The sequence below is a fragment of the Eurypyga helias genome, unplaced genomic scaffold, assembly GCF_000690775.1.
Source record: "Eurypyga helias isolate BGI_N326 unplaced genomic scaffold, ASM69077v1 scaffold11618, whole genome shotgun sequence".
NCBI classification, from domain to species: Eukaryota; Metazoa; Chordata; class Aves; order Eurypygiformes; family Eurypygidae; genus Eurypyga; species Eurypyga helias.
Window position 1 is genome coordinate 6,093 of NW_010266296.1, and position 16,360 is coordinate 22,452.

The 16,360-nt window shown below is 37.9% G+C and overlaps 1 protein-coding gene across 1 annotated transcript in view; it reads right to left on the reverse strand.

Annotated features, from left to right (window-relative positions):
* Window positions 1–2,131: 2,131 nt before the first annotated feature.
* Window positions 2,132–16,360, reverse strand: part of LOC104513603 (protein unc-13 homolog C-like) — a gene marked incomplete at both ends in the record, with an annotated part of 59,891 nt that continues 45,662 nt past the window's right edge. Inside the window, 3 exons of the mRNA XM_010157019.1 lie at window positions 2,132–2,392; window positions 4,335–4,420; window positions 12,485–12,612. Of these exons, the coding sequence (XP_010155321.1) occupies window positions 2,132–2,392; window positions 4,335–4,420; window positions 12,485–12,612 (475 nt within the window). The remainder of the gene's footprint in view (window positions 2,393–4,334; window positions 4,421–12,484; window positions 12,613–16,360) is intronic.

Here is a 16,360-nt window from a genome sequence, read left to right on the forward strand (position 1 = left end):
TGAATACACGTAAAATCAGAAATGAAGAAGCTTTAACTTACTACCGTGGGCTTGTACTGCTGTATAAATGCTCAGTAGTACTTAGAGTACTACTCTAAGTACTCTACATACTTGGTATGTAAAATCAAAGAAAATGGGTTAGGGAATGGCCGGATGACATAGTGGACATGCCCCCAAGTACCAGGTCATGCCATACTAGAGATCGTTGAGGTAGTTCCAAGTAAGGTGGCACGTTGATACATCAGAATTCAACGACATGAAGAAATGTTAGTTTAGCTCCTGGGAACAGTTCTGTCCACTTTATCTGTCTTAATTAGCTGGTCTAATTAACTTCAACAAAATAGTGCCATTAGGTATGACTTCAGTGTTTTTTAGGCAGGCTTGGGGATCTGTGTGTTGCACGTGGTAGGTACGCAACCGGATTCTCAGACCCGGAAAGCTCAGCTCTCCAGTACATATGGTATGTTGCTGCAGCTGTCAACATCGCGTTCTGTTATGCTGACCACGGAGTATTTCTAACTCCCCGCTCCCTCCAGTGATGCTGCATTCAGTCTTACTGATTATCTGCCAAAGGAAAGTTTATTGTTAACCCTAACTGTAATCTCCTTGTCTTTGCCTTTAGTCTCTCTGAATCCCCCATAAGACTACACTCAGCTTTACTCCTCAGGTCTCTGGAGAAACGAGGATGGAATACATCTGTTGTAATGTGTGAATGCAGCATGAGGTTCGTTGAAATAGAAAGGTTTCATATTTTGATACCCTGATGAAATCCTGCATTCTGTTGGATTCTGCCCTGTTACCCCCTCCATAAACTCAGCCCCACCTCCCCAGATCCCCTCTGTAGTTTCTTCAAGCCAAGGCTATATTCTGTCTTGAGGGGAATTTTGTAAATTGTAAAGTTGGGGTGAAAGTAGGCTTGTAATCTGCCACCAGATGGAGTGACCTTTCTCTGAGCAGCATTAGCTTTTTGGGTTTTTTTCTGTGCTGTCTCTGTGCTCAGCAAACTCAGGGACCTGCCTCTTCTCTTTCCAATCATTACATCAGTTTCTGTCACAAAAGAGAAATCTGTCAGAGAAACAGGAAGACGATATCTGCTTATGCACTGAGGACAATCGGGAACTCAAAAAGCAAACCTATAGCAAATGTATAAAATGGTGTAGTGACTTCCTTCCTATTTTTATAAGGCCTGGCACTCCAGGATCTCAGCTCTGCAGGACTGAGACCATCTATTGCTTTATTTACACAGCAGCTAATTTGTTTCTGGCCTGATCCTGATCTTGACTTCTGGCCACTACTAGAATTAGATTATCATAATAACAGCAATTAGAATGTTCTCTTTCTAACAGACTGGATAGCTTTGGACATCTGATTTGACCTATTTAAAAGTTTGAGAAACAAAAGATCTGAAAAAGACATTTCTGAGGACACTAAATAAAAAAGATACTTTTGTAATTGCATGTCTAATATCAGCTCGTTACTCTCATCATCTGTTAACCTTCACATCTTGATATTTGGAGAGGAAAAGATTTCTTACCACATGAAGTCAGTAATAAATCACCTTCACTGCTGCTGAAATTCTGTGTTCTCATTTGTTTGCACCACAAATACAGATTAATTTGAGGACCAGACAGTACAAAAATATTAACATCCTATATCTCATATGTGCCAAACAACAACGTATCATCTGTCACACAAATCACTGTTGCTTCATGAATAGACAACCAGAAAAAAAGGGCAGAAATCTAATGAAGTCAGTTCTCGAAGAGAAACATGCGATACCTTTGCCATGCCAAACTTCTACATGAAAATAATCCCAAGCTCCTTAGCACAGAGAAAAAAAAAAAATACAGAGCTGGTATGGACTTGATTTGTTCAAGTTGCATAAAACTTCTGGTACTGTGCAAGACTGAACATTGTTATTAATTTAAAAGTGAAGAAAATCTAGAATTAGACGATGAACTCAATACCAGACAGCTTTGTTTTCAAGGCATGGCATAGCCCTGACCTCAGCAGCTTTGGGATGCCCTTTTCTCCCTCCCTCAAAGAGCCAGCTGTTTCCCCCCACTGCCCTGTCACATGCAGATACGCTGTCTTGGCATTCGCAGGGACATGCAACTGCTCTTCCCTCTACCTTCTGCATGGCACAACAGCAGTATCCCGGGTGGACTCTGCTGCCCAAGGATCAAGGGAGAAGACAAGGCAGAGGGTGGAACGACTGCCAGTCTCCGGCTCGTGGGGCCTGTTGGCTCCCACTGCCAAGGAGGTGGGCAGCACTGCTGCAGAGCAGCAAGTCTCCCAGCAGCAGCTCCAGATCCATACATCCCCGGAGCAGATACCAGAGGCGCTCTGGTGCAGTCACAGGACATAGCCTGAACAGCCATGCCGAACTGCTCTTGGGGAAAAAAGGAATGTAAACTGGATGTGCCAGCATTGGTCTTCTGTTAGAGAACAGAGTTATGACATACCCCTTACCTGAATTTAAGCTGATGGGAGTGGCTAGATATATTCAGGAATCTATAAGGTGGGAAAGGGAACTTGGATGAGCTAATTTAACCTTTTATTATCATATCGGCAATCCTTTTGCAAACGATGTTGGACTATTTCATAGCTTCTTGTTCGGATGCAGAAAGGAATCAAGTTTATAACACACAAGATGCTGCTTCAGGAGATTAATCCAAAATTGAATCAGGCAAAGAATGCAGTCACAGCCCTGGACATTGCGTATGAACAGATGGCAGCCTGTGTTAATAACCTGGAAGGCGAGACTGGCATAGCAGAATGCGGTGCATTTTAATGAACTCCATTAAGACCATGAGGATTGAGTGTGACCATATTTAAGGGCTTGCTCCTAATCTTGTAGAATTCGAATCAAAAAATTTTATTGCCATTAACGAGCGAGAATCAAACTCAGTTTGTAGAATATCCATGGAAAGGATTAATGATTTAAAAACCAGCAAAGCTGGAGAGAGAAACAGCATGCTGACCTGTATTTGTGACTAGATTTACTGAGGTTCCTGTTTCAGAATGAAAACATAGAAGGTGAAATTATGTATATTTATAACAATTTATAATTAATTTCAATTACCTTTAATTATTATTTATACACAGGAACTGTTTCACTATGATTGTGGGAGTGACTTAAAATTCCTAATGACAAAAATGGCATTGACTCTCCTCAGAAAGACAGTATCCACAGCAACACAGAGGTGAGACCATACTCAGACTGATTTGGAGCAGGAATTGAAAGTCAAGTGCCTCCTAAGGAGTCCTCTATATCTCTTGGCAGAATTAGGATATTAACATTAATACTTGTTTTGAAGTCCTGATCCAGCCCTACGTTCACATTGCATATAATGGATAACTGACTCTTCAAGAGCTTCCTGCTCTATTCTTTACAGCCAAGAAACAAACCACAGATTGATCTGAAGCTGCCTTTTGAGTGATCAGTATGCTCTACTTAGCAAACAGAGTGAATTATCTTCTTGCAGTACAGAATATTTATAGTTCAGTGGTTAAAACACTACAACAAGCACAGGGGTGCTCAGGGATGTCTGTGTGCAGACTCTAACTATACACTCAAGTTCTGAAAGCATAACATAAAAATTCTTATTAATCTGTGCCAGCTCTCTGTAAGTGCAATCCCAGCACAGGGTTGCTGTCATCATCTGATCCCTGTTCCTGATTTACAGCCTCTCCGGATATAAGGTTGTTCTCACTGGTGTAAACAGGAATATGTTCTAACCCAAAACAGTGGCTATCTTTTGGTCTTCATGCTTATCAGCTCTTGGTAGTGTTTGATTTAAAGTATATTCTACTTACTACAGCACTATCTTAAAGAATAAAAGGAAACATAGAAGGAAAGAATAAAATCAAACATTTGATCCTGTTGGAATCAAATGGATACAATCTGCCTTTTGAACACAAGAAGTTTTAATTATCTGTGTGTGTTTTCTCCATCACTTCATTCTGTAAATGTTTCTTATGGGCAAATTGGCAACTTTCAGCTAGTAAGAAAATATGAAGTGCCTAAAATGCTCTCTAGCAAGCATATCTTGCTTTGGACACCGATGATTTTGTCAGATTTAGGTAATAAAAAGCTATGCATTTCAAGTTACAGTTCTTTTGTCTCCTCCTTCCACAGATAACTTCGTACAGTCGCAATGCAGTGATTTTCTTCCTCCATGACACTTCTTTTTCACTAACCTATGGAACATTTTAAGCAAGTATGCCAGAAAAAACTCTTACCACCCACAGAAATCTGGTGCCAGGTGTCATTTGCAGTGGAAATCAGTCTTGTGAACTCTCTAGTGTAATTAATAGTTTGTTCTAATTACCTTCCAGAGCGTATTTCATGTCCTGGGCAAACAGAGTCCACATGATTTCGGCACTGATTTTTCCCATGTTCAGCTCTTGAGGGAACCTGCAATCAATCACATTACATCGGTTCACCTGCTGCTAGACATTGTGCTTACAGCTGCACCGAAGAAAGGCAAATATTTCCACAAAACAGTTCCCCGAGTATGCACTTACTGTATTTTGTGTTCTGTGCAATTACATGAACCATCCAATCTTCAGATAAAAACTTCCCTTAGTCTAATGTCAGGGGCCTAAGTAACTAGTTGAATGTTGCACAGATTGCCTCACATGACACCTTAAACCAAGCAACATCTATCGTGCAGACAACTCCTCGACTTCAGATAAATCAGATGGCTTATGAAAAACCTGCATCAGAGGTTTAGCAGCCACATCTTTTCTTCAACTCCCTCATTACACTGTAAAACACTGGAGTTGTCTGAGAAGCTAGGTTGGTTTATACTACTTGAATCCAATTCACTGTTTGCAGACTTTTACCTTGAAGTACAGATAAAACAGCAAAGAATATAAAAGGTACGAAAATGCATACTTTTGATTCAAAAATTTAATTTGGGTCTTGTGCTTCACGTCAATTTTGAAAAATACTCCTTTTTAGATATTTTTTTGCTGTTGTCAAGTATTTTTCCACAACTTTTTCATAGATCCCAGCTGCTTCTTACTCCATGTAAAAGAAAAGCTCTAATTTTTCAGTCAGGACCTTCACTGTCAGCTACTAGCAAAATCTGACATTCTGGTGACAGACACTATGTTTCACATCAGATGTAAAAGGAGAGCTATTTGACAGTTCTTTTTTTTTTTAAAAAAAAAAAAAAGACCAGAGCAAGTCACGCAGCTAAAGAGCAGGAAGAACTGCACAGACCGTCCGAGCGGTAAAACAGTTGTTTATCCTACAGCAGCACAGCGGGAGCCATACGCACACACCAGATACCTGCAGTCATCACGGACCATGTGCATGAGGAAACACACAGAGCGGTGTGGCTTTTGCCAGGAGTGAGGATCTTTGTTCAGCGACACCCCACAGTACCTACCATTGAAGCTGGTTCAGCCGCACTAATTGCAGCAGAGGTGGCACCTTTCAAGCAGATGACTAAGTTATTTTCCATGCTATGTCCCAGACCTGGTGATGATGAGCATGGAACAGAAGCCCGCTGACCTCCATGCTGCTGACAATGCAAGGTATCTGCTCAGCTACGTCACTGTAGGACTTAAGGTGCCAGCCAGTGATAGTAAATCTCACTAGGCACCACGATCTGCATCTTCTGCACTGTGTCACACAGATGACGACTTCGCGGATCTCATTTAGAGGAGGAGCGTTGCTGATTCCAGCACGCCCGTGATGAGGGCAGGCTGACTTACGCTGTGCTTGAAATCTAACGTCAAACATGCGTCAGCACCTCTGTGGTGAGCACAAATGCCGGTGCAACTACCAAAGTGAGCAGAGAAACCAACTGTAAGATGACAAGCTTGAAAGCAATGTTCCAGTTAACACCACCAGCAGGTCTGTTTGTGTGAACTATGTGGGAAATGTCTATTATTTCGAGGAATATTATGTTCATTTTTGTTGATTTGGTTGTTATGATCTGATTACGAAGCAATCTGTCATAGTTGCAAACTGGTTAACGCCTGCAGGACTTTTTTCTAGTCTTTATTCTTCTAAGAAGGAAGCAAGAACGCTTCTAGTGGCTTACCATCTGCCAGGAGTTACTGGACAGTGCTGGCAATTTTCACAATACGATTCTAGCCTCCAGCACTTGTCAGGAGGTTTGTACCTTATCTAAGGGAAGGGCTAAAAATTGTGTCATGCCTACTTCACAACTTATACTCACATATCTGGTTTTAATCTCCCTAGCTGTTACTATGTATTTTAAACAATCAACCCCATTGTTATAATACCATTTGTGCCTTCAATCAAGAACATAAGGGCACGTGCACAATCTGGGACTGCAGGATACTAATGAAGACTTGATGTGTATGTGTACTGTATACGAGCGTGAGTCTTTTTTCCTGTGGGAAAGAAAGTCTGCAACATCCTGCCACATATTTCCTCACATGTAGCATTATGCATGAGTAGTCATGTTTACTTTAATTTCATTACTTATATTTCTAAGATGGTTTTGCTTCTAATTATATTATGTAAATTTAATATTTTCAGCACCCTGTCAATTTCCAGTTCTAATATCTAAACATCTATAGGCATAGAAGGAATATAAGAGTCTAAGCTTGACATTTGTGGCCACCATTAAAACTGCTTGGAGGACCCTAAAATAGTATTGCAAAAAGGAAGACAGCGTCTTATAAACTCCGTGTGATGCTACATCCCTTCCGGACATCGTGTTACAATGCTAAAAGCAGTGCTTGACAAGGATAAATACAACTTTCAATTTGTGCTGTAGAGGGTTTGGGCACATATTGAGTGTGGTTTCAAATGTCAGAAGCATCAATAATGGTTTTTTCAACTGTAATTTACCTTTCTGAATAAGAATAAACACAGAAGAAATGATGCTATTCTATTTGTTCTCCCTAAAAGGGGCCTTCATATAGAATACTCAGACACTACTCAAGGAAATCATATGTTACAGTTCACAGCAGCCACCACTGACTTATCTGCCACAACTGCAGGCAAATTCTGACATATATAAAAATACAAACACAACCAAAAGCAAAAATTACTTAAAACACTAAAATATGAGGTAGAAACAAGTCCCCAAGAAGAGTCTCAAATTCACCATATTAAAATATTCACAGTCAAATTCTTCACAAACCCAGGCAGTTAGATTGGTGTAGAAGTTTTGTGTATTGTTGTGATAAAATACACAACAATTAGAGACACATGCAGGGCTGATATTGTCTTTCTTACTAAGGTTTGATGTAAGAAAATCTTCATCTACAGATGAGTAAGTCAGTGAGAAACCATCGCTCACTAAAGGGCTGAAATTATTGTTCAGTTCCAAAGAAGTTACAGACAGCTCAAGGTTTTCTTAGCATGACTTACTGCTGTGCATAAGATGATAATGGGGGCTAAGGCTGGGACTTGGATTGGAAACCGAATCCAAATAAAGTCAAAGCGTATGCCAAGCACTCCGGCAAGCTCAAGAGATCATCTCCTTGTACTGAAAAAAGAGCCAGACTGTGTAAGAAACTAGTCAAATGGTTAGTCATAACTACGTTGGCTAGTCTAGGGTTTATTTTTGCAAATCAAAGACTGAGATATCATCTCAGTTGTGTGAGTTGCAGGCAGAAAAATCCTAAAGAATTTAAAAAATGGACAGTGACAGGAATGGAGACAATGAGATTGTAGCTGAGTGCCATGGCTCAGCTCGTCATTCTGAGCAAGGACATAGCTAATATTTCTGCTGTAGTAAAGGAACCAAGGATCTAGGTACATCTTTATGTAAACAAGCACTGACTCCTATCACATATTTCTCACCCTAATGAAAACAGCATTTCATGTTCCTGGATTGCAGATAAGGGTCTGGGCAAAAAAAGCAAAGTTATTTTTCATTTCCCTAAGTTCTATGTTAACTGTGAACCAGAAATGCAATTACTGAGGTAAATCCCAAGTCCTCTCTCAAATCAAACTCTTTGAAAGAAACCGAGGAAAGCCATTAAGGACTTCATTGTATTTTACAAAATCTTTTACCCTACTCAGAGGAAGGAGATATATTTGAAGGAATAGATGAGACACATTTGTCGGAAAAGCAGTATGCATCCAAGAATTTCTTCATCAGGGTGGAGGGAGGACAGGTAACGACATTCATAAAAGGACTAGTTTACACAAAGGCCTTTTCCTTGAGATCATCTGTTCTAGAAGGATGCTGGTAGCCATGATCTGCTCTCAAAAGCAGAGGTGCTGAAACTCTGGGAGCTGTAAGGCAGCACAGAAAGGAGATGGCCTCCTTCCAGCATCCTGCATTACAAGTGTCTGCCTAATAGTCATTATTAAGATCATTATTCTATAATTTGGTTAATCCCACATCATCATGGTAATGAAGCATAATTTTAACAGTCTACACGTGCTGTCTTTCTGTGCAGTGTTAAGCTTGTGATCTAAGAACTATACTTAATGGAAAATTTATGTCCAAGGGTTTGCATTTTATGTGGTTGTGGAGTCAATCTTTGTTTCCCATGTCTAAACATTTAGTAAATTATGTGCTTCCATAATTTGTATACTTTAGTGTTTATGAGCTACGTGTATACTTAATTCCATGTTGTCTCTGAACTTCCTTTCCAAAACTCATGCTCATTCCCATGCTTACAACAGTCAGAGGATGATGAGTATTACACAGCTATCATAGCTATGGGTATTACGCAGCTATCAGTTATTGTTGTAGGGTGTGAAAACCTCACAAAGCTCAGCACACCACAGAAGCATATGCAATTTCCTACACGCTGAAGATAAATGGTGACAGCTGCCCCTGACTTAATGGAAGGGATAATCAAAGGTCAAATTCTAAAGCATCTACATAAGTATTTTGTATTATTTGTATTTTATTACCTTATTTTTTAGTAAAAAATACTTTTCTTTTGCAAACTATTTCAGAATTTGGTCCCTAAGCTGCAAAATATTAGGGAACTTTCCATTGAAACCCTCAACATATTATGTTTTCTGACCTTTGTAAAAGCTACACATTTTCACATTGCTCAGTGAAGAAGAGGACAACCAGGAGAGTGCCCTATTAGTAATTTTGTTTCCTCTTGCTATAATTATTTCTGTCTCAGGCCATAATTTTCCCAATTTCTCTGTCATTCTTAGAGCAATACGATAACATCTCAGTTTATCCAAAACATTGTTGTTAAAATCACCTCCCTCCCTTGCATGACAGCCTCTAACCCTCAACTCATATGTCAACCATACAACACTATGTGGTGGAACTTCATATACAGAATATCCCACACACAATAATTTCCACGTATTTCCAAAAATACTAATCTCCATATAAAAGGTAGCCACTTATGAACGTCTTTCCTCTATTGATTTTAATTAAGCAAAATTTTTAATGAAAACTTTTTTACACTGGCTAGTCCTAACATAGTTACATATGTAACATATATACAAAACCACAGATCACTGGAATAGAATTGAACACAGCTTGAAAGAAAATGAAAAGAATTAATGTATGAAGCAAAACATAAATAAACCCCAAAGAATATATCCTAGATTGTACTGCTTGTCTCTACTTTAATCCTAAACTAAAAAATTCCTATTATAACAATTAAAAATGCTTTTTCTTAAAAGAGAATACAGTCCCTTTGTATTAATTTTTTTTCCCCCAATGTTTAATGTATCTTGAGGTTTTAAATCTTAAGCTAATGCTGTCTGATTTTCAAACTTTGCTAATCATATGACTTTTTTTCCCATCTCTTGTAGGGTCTGGTTTTTACCCTAACATTATTTTTGAGTAGGTTATTCACTATGTCTTCTCCAAGGACATAGTGCTGGCACTGCTCCAAGTTCTTACATCTAACTGCAAATACAATTTCTTAACAGATTTTGCAATACCATTTCACATTCGGGTAGTTTCTCTACATATCTTTGATCAGCTTTTCTGAAACACCATTTATGCTTTCTTTACCCAAATAATTAATAGTATCACTCTTTGGTTTTTCAGTGATTTTGTGGGTATCCAACCCTGGTAAACTCAGACAACATTAATTCTAAAGAAGTACTAAATCAGAGTACGAAAGATAGAGCGTTCACAGAGGAAAGAAAACAGATCTGTACATTGCAAAGATGTAAGAATCAGTAAATAACAAATTTAAAAGTCCCACCAAAGCTGTCTTGTTTCTTAAATTTGTATTACACCACCACACATGACTATTCTGCCTGTATGTTCTATGCAATTAAAGGGAAAGCTTTTTACTAAAGGTATGCAGAGGCACAAAGTTTAGATCTCTATTTCCAAATGCACAAGCATATCTGTTGCTCCTTTCAATTGAACAAAAATTTTGAAAGCAATTTCTGCTGCCATGCAGTTTGTACAAAGCATATTAGACCAGCTCCAGGAAGTCCTAGATTTGCTTGTGAATCAGGTTCCCATCACATTTTACATCGTTTTAACTAGTAGTATGAGAATTTTACAATTTAAATACCAGACTTCATGTTTTTCCCTCAAACTTGTCAAGTTCCTTATCTCATAATAGCTGCAGGTTGCCCACACAACTCCCACTGAATGGTCTGGTATGGTCCTGCTTGCTTGCTGAGGCAATCATGTCATGTTTCATCTGGATTCATAATCTGATACAGTTCAAACTGCTCTATCACAGCATCTTTTTTTGCCTCCAAGATAGATATAAAAATAGGGTTTCCAAAACTGGTTGAGCAAAATAATTCTGAGCAATATTATATCATTGTGAAAATTCCTGTCAGAATGCTTGGAAATCTCCTGGGCACCTTCAGTAACCTCATCTCTCAGCAGGATTCAAATGGACGCAGGCCTGAATATTCCACTGAGGCACTGCATGGCCATGTATTTCTGATAAGGAATGATAGTTTTGCAATGTTCTTGTGCATTCAACTTATATTTTCCTTTCATTTGTTTTCTTTTCTTGGGTAAGAAATGGGGAGAGGTTGTCTGTCATTTTCCTCAACAGTTTTTACATGCTGCTTTCATGTTAGGAGAAGCTTCTCTTTTAAAAAAAATGTATCCAAAGCAACTCTGAATGTTTTTTCAAGTTTTTCTACCCAAAACCTCTCCATCTGTTGCTCCTGATGTCTCCTATTTCTCAAAGACCCTTTATTCTCTATGTTCATCTTTGAAAATGGGAGAGAAGTCACACACACAAACTCTCTCCCTTAATGAATTTCAATTACATCCACTTGTAATTCTCTACTCACATCTTACACACTCACGCAGTTGTACTTTAGGGAACCTTCTAATCTCCTCAGAGAAACTCTGTTCTTTATCCCTTCCCTTTCTTACTCACATTTGCATAAGAATATAACCAAAGCAAAAAATTCATACTAAGTTTTATAAATGGTGTGAACAAGGCAAGGGTTTTATTTCCTCTGTAGAACTTCTTCCTTAATAAGGTCAGTGCAGAAAATGATTGAACAAAGAGACGTCCTGTTCAGCTTCTGTTTAGCACCAGGAGGTTTCTTCGGTAACTATACTGTGGTCCATAAGAAGTACGGTACCTTTTATCAACAGCAAGCATATCTCTGTGCACAGTGCCTTTCAGTATCTACTCTTCAGAATTAAATGCCACTGCAGACAAGTCTATTAATTGTTTAGCCATAATACACATGTAAGTTTCAATTTTCACTTTTGCATCACAGCTAGACTGTGCCCAGATTTTCTAGAATCTTTCTGCTAATAGTTCCAAAGAGCTAACAGAACTAAAACTTTTCCCTGGGCCCTCATCGTGTCACATTTCAATTAGTGAGACATCTGTTTCTCCAGCCTTAATATGTGAAACATGTTCCTTTGCACTCCTGTATGTTTCATTTTGAAAACCCAGCACTCTATCTCCTCTTTCTGTGTTTATTGATTTGCTCTCTCTTCTCCACTAGTGTATCAACCATAAGTTATTCAACTTGTCTTGGTTATTGATTGTACCTCCCTCACCTGTCACATCTTCGTTTCTGAGAAGTCAACTTCCATCTCTGGTAAGTCCAGAATATTGCTCTCCATTTTATAAATTTTCAAGTCTGCCTGGCCAGGCTTTCTCTCCAGCCAATCATGAATTTGGATAGGGTAATCTTGTGAAGTACATAATTCTTTTACAAATACATCCCTAAAACAGCATTACAATGCCTAACAATGTCTCAGCATGATCTGAACACCTTGTGTGCCAAGATAACATCATTAATACCATCATACTATTTCACCAAATGCTCCCTTCTGTCCATCTATTTAGTTTTCTTCCATAATATTTTGCTACTTAACTTTTGGGGATTATTCATATACTATGTGTTTAAAACAAAAGGTTTTCTTTCCATGATCAGAGCAGTAAGACTTTATCAAACTATGTCAGTGTAATATTCTGTATTAAAAAAAAAAAATTCTCACTAGATTATATTTAAAACACAGCTACTGATGCAGGCATACTTCCTGTCCTTATTTTAATAAACACATGATTCCTAATTTTTATAAAGAAAGTAATTACTTACTGGTTCAAAACAGGTGTGTATGCTGTTTTATCTTCGTCTATGATGGTGACCATCAGAGTAATAAGCTGTGCCCAGAAATCCAAATTCTTTGTTGTTGGTCCCTGTTCTTCTTTAGGAACTTCTTGTTTCTTACCCTGTTAAAACAAGATTGAATATATTTTATTTTAGAGAAAACATTATTGGATTTCCACCTAAAGTTTATTACTGGGCTGGAAAGAGTCATGTGTTAAGAACCTTCAGAAATGTTGGACAAAGACTGTCTATCCAGCTTAGAGTGGATTGTATGATGGACTGTACCTGCTGTGGACATAGATCAAAACACATACGCAGCGCAAAGATAGCCAAGGCAGCAAAGATGATCAATAGAGACCAGATTTTTAGTGCATGTCCACAGTTTAATTAAGTGGATTCTTAAATTCTTTGGTGTGCTGAAACTCAGTGCAGGTAAACTTGTCTGATGAGGCAGAACTTTCATACCCCACACAATAAATACTGAACAAATCAATGACAAGGAACATTTTGTTTTGGATTATACACTGAAGTTATGTGGCCTAACAGCTGCTGTGCTGTGCTTAAATTTCCCTCTGTTTTCTGTTAAGAAATAAGAAGGCATTCTGCACAGAGGTTTTCCATTTCCATTCATAGACTGACTACCAGACCCACAAACTGTGCACTTAAAAGAGGCAGAGGAGAACACCATAAAGTAGAAAGGGGAAAAAAAAATCCCTGGACACATACAAATACTAGGAAAAGGTACATAGGAATATCCAGAAGAGAGGCTTGAGAAGGTATTGCCTTGCCAAGGAGGTTAAAACTGTGAGTAAAATCTATCTGTTATTTGATTCCTTTTTTAACCAGGGAGATGGGATTTCTGTACACTCCTCATAAATGAGGAGGATTGCAATCAGTTTCACAGCCGAAGCAGAGAACCCAAGATGTCCCATTACATTTTTGTAGCAATCACAAGGAAGGACATGGCACACTGATATATCAGATGGATTACCAACATGACTTTCCAGTCATTAATTAAAACTGGTAGGTAAAGCAGTGGTTTTTATTCTTCTTGATTAAAAGCCTGCCTTTTGCACCTCTTAAAATAGTTAAACACATGTATTAATATTCACTCCCTCCAAATCTTTATTGAGAAATTTATACTTCTTAATGTCACTAAAATTTGAACTTGCAGCTAGATTTTGTCTCTACAGCTTTGATTTATGAATTCTTAGACTACAGTTTCCTAGACAAAAGTATTTTTCAGTTCTTCGCTTGACAGAAGGACCAGATTCTTTATCAATGTCCAATAAATAACTTCATCCCAGAGAACCAAGTATGAAAAGGAACATTTTTATCTCTGTGTGGACACACACACAGGTACACATATATTTCTGGCACACAGAGGTATGTCTGCACATGCTAGGTCTCTTCTACTCAGCTATCAGCGGTAAGAAGGGGTCTTTTCACTCAACTAGTAGAGTCAGAAAAACATGCCTATTATCCTGCAGATTTAAACATTATTCCCTGCACTTCTCAACTGCAGTCCAAATACAACCACTTCAATGGGCCCTGTATCTCTTTGAATAGATATGACACTATATTAGTGTCACGGTGAATTAATTAAATGTTATCTTAACCTCAATTAACTTTTAGCTATTAACAGCATCTAGGATGGCAGAAAGGGAATTTCAACAGCACTTAATTGAAATTGTTTTTGTGGTCACAGTGGAATATTTTAGAAAAGTATCATTAATCACATGGCTACGTAATCAGCTGATGTACAAATGCTACGGCTTCACTGTCTAAAGCCACTGAAATAAAGGCGCTCAGAAGCAGTTACAGTGGATGGTGTGACTATTGCCGGCAAGTTACAAGCACACATGCAAACAAAAGTGCTTTTCAAATGAGAAATTAATACTGCAGCATTAATGTCACTCCAAAGGGCTTTCCCAGGTGCATATTAAAATTTGTTTCTATATCAAAGGTTTGTTTCTAATGTACCATCCTTTTTCTCTGAAGCTAGTGCATGCTTAAGTCAAACCACCTGAAAGGCAGTTATAGAATAAAAAGCCAGTTCACATTAAGTCCAGCACCTTATCCAAGAACTGCATTGCACAGAAAAAACCTGCAAGGGCATGTAGCTGAGACAGCTTGTCACGCCTGTCAGTGTGAATCACAGAATGTGAAATTCTGCTTTTATATAGGTAGTAAAAAGTAATTCATCTACAAAGTGATAGGTGCACAAGGAGGTGTTTTCTACAAAAATTCTCTGGCACAGAAGTATTTTAAAAATCCAGATTATATTTTTAAAAAATCCCCAGAGAAGGCATTTTTAAATAGTCTCACATATTGATGGATATAGTATCATGCTCGTGAACAAAACTGCAACTCTGCCCATACCCAGTTGTAATTTCCATTCTTTGTCTAATAATAGGCGAGAAATGCTCAGAATCATTTGAGTTGTTTCTACATTAAATATTACTATTGATCCATTATTGTCCTATGTGGTTTGTGTCAAGAAATACGTTCACAGAACTATTATAATGAGGTAAAACAATGTTGGAAGTTTGATTACATTATTAGTCACAAACTTGAAAAACTGAGAGAAAAAAGTTCCATCTTGGAATAAAAATTAACTTCAAACAGAGCTATTTTCATATCCAAAAGTTTTCAGTAATACAATTTGTTTCTATTAGCATCATGGGAAACATAGTAAATGGCATGACAGTGTAGAAAAAGTGAGTGGGAGGACAGCATCTTACAATTATGTATTAACATTTTCCTAGTGAAGTGAAACACCTTTTTAGAGGCATTGAACTTTTATTTCTATACTGCTTTCCTGCTTCAAACACAGGAAATACTAGGATTCTACAATTTTTTAAATGCAAGATCCAAACCAGGTGATGTATAACTGTGTATTGCCACAGACTACATCACAATCAGAAAGAGGAAATGAGAGCAACATTTCATTTGATATGTATCAAACTGAATTCTTCCCTGTCACTAAGTCTTGTTTTTCTCTATTTCCTTTTACTATCAATTTCACAGTCACATGAGTTAGTATGTAAACAATGGATCATGTGGCACAGAGGGACCAAAACCAGTTGCTGGAATTTTGATATTCACCAATACAAAGATCAAATGTAGAGGTTTTTTTCTGAGTGTAAAAAAAGAAAAAAAGGCTAAACTGTTGACAAGCAAACATACTTTGCACTCTGGCAATCTGGCTGAGGGTGGAGAAAGCAATCTCAGGCACAGTGTGAAGCAGGATTAAAATCTACATTTGTATCACCCTGAGACAAATCTGTAAAGGTTGGTCTGAGGAACACAGGGCTTTCAACTTCTCTCATTGATTTTACCAGTTTGTAGGACAAATGTCTGGTTTTATTTTGCTTTGTTTTTATTTTGTCATGTTCCGAGCAATTAATACACAACCACTGTTTAGGTGCGACACTGATAAATTCAATCTTATGGTTGCAGAAACTAATCTGCATAAAGACCATGTCTGAGGCAAGTCCAGAGCTAAGTTTCAGAATATTTAATTTTCTATATAAATAATGGTAGAATGGAAGCTGAATGGAAACCAAGGCAGTAGCCTTGGTTAGTGTGAGGCTGTAGAGTGCAATTTTATAGGCCAGTCTTAGATGACAAAAATCAGAGAATCATAGATTATAAGATGAAATATTACTTTTTGTGAAACTTCTGTATTTTCAAACTGTTCAGTTACAATTATATAATTTGGAAGAGGTTAAGAATATACAGTATGCATTATATATGGACATTTATATGCATTATACAGCAAATCTTTTAATAAATATAGCTTATACATTTTAGACTTAAATATTTTTATGTATGTCAAGACTGAAAACTCAGCTTTACAGC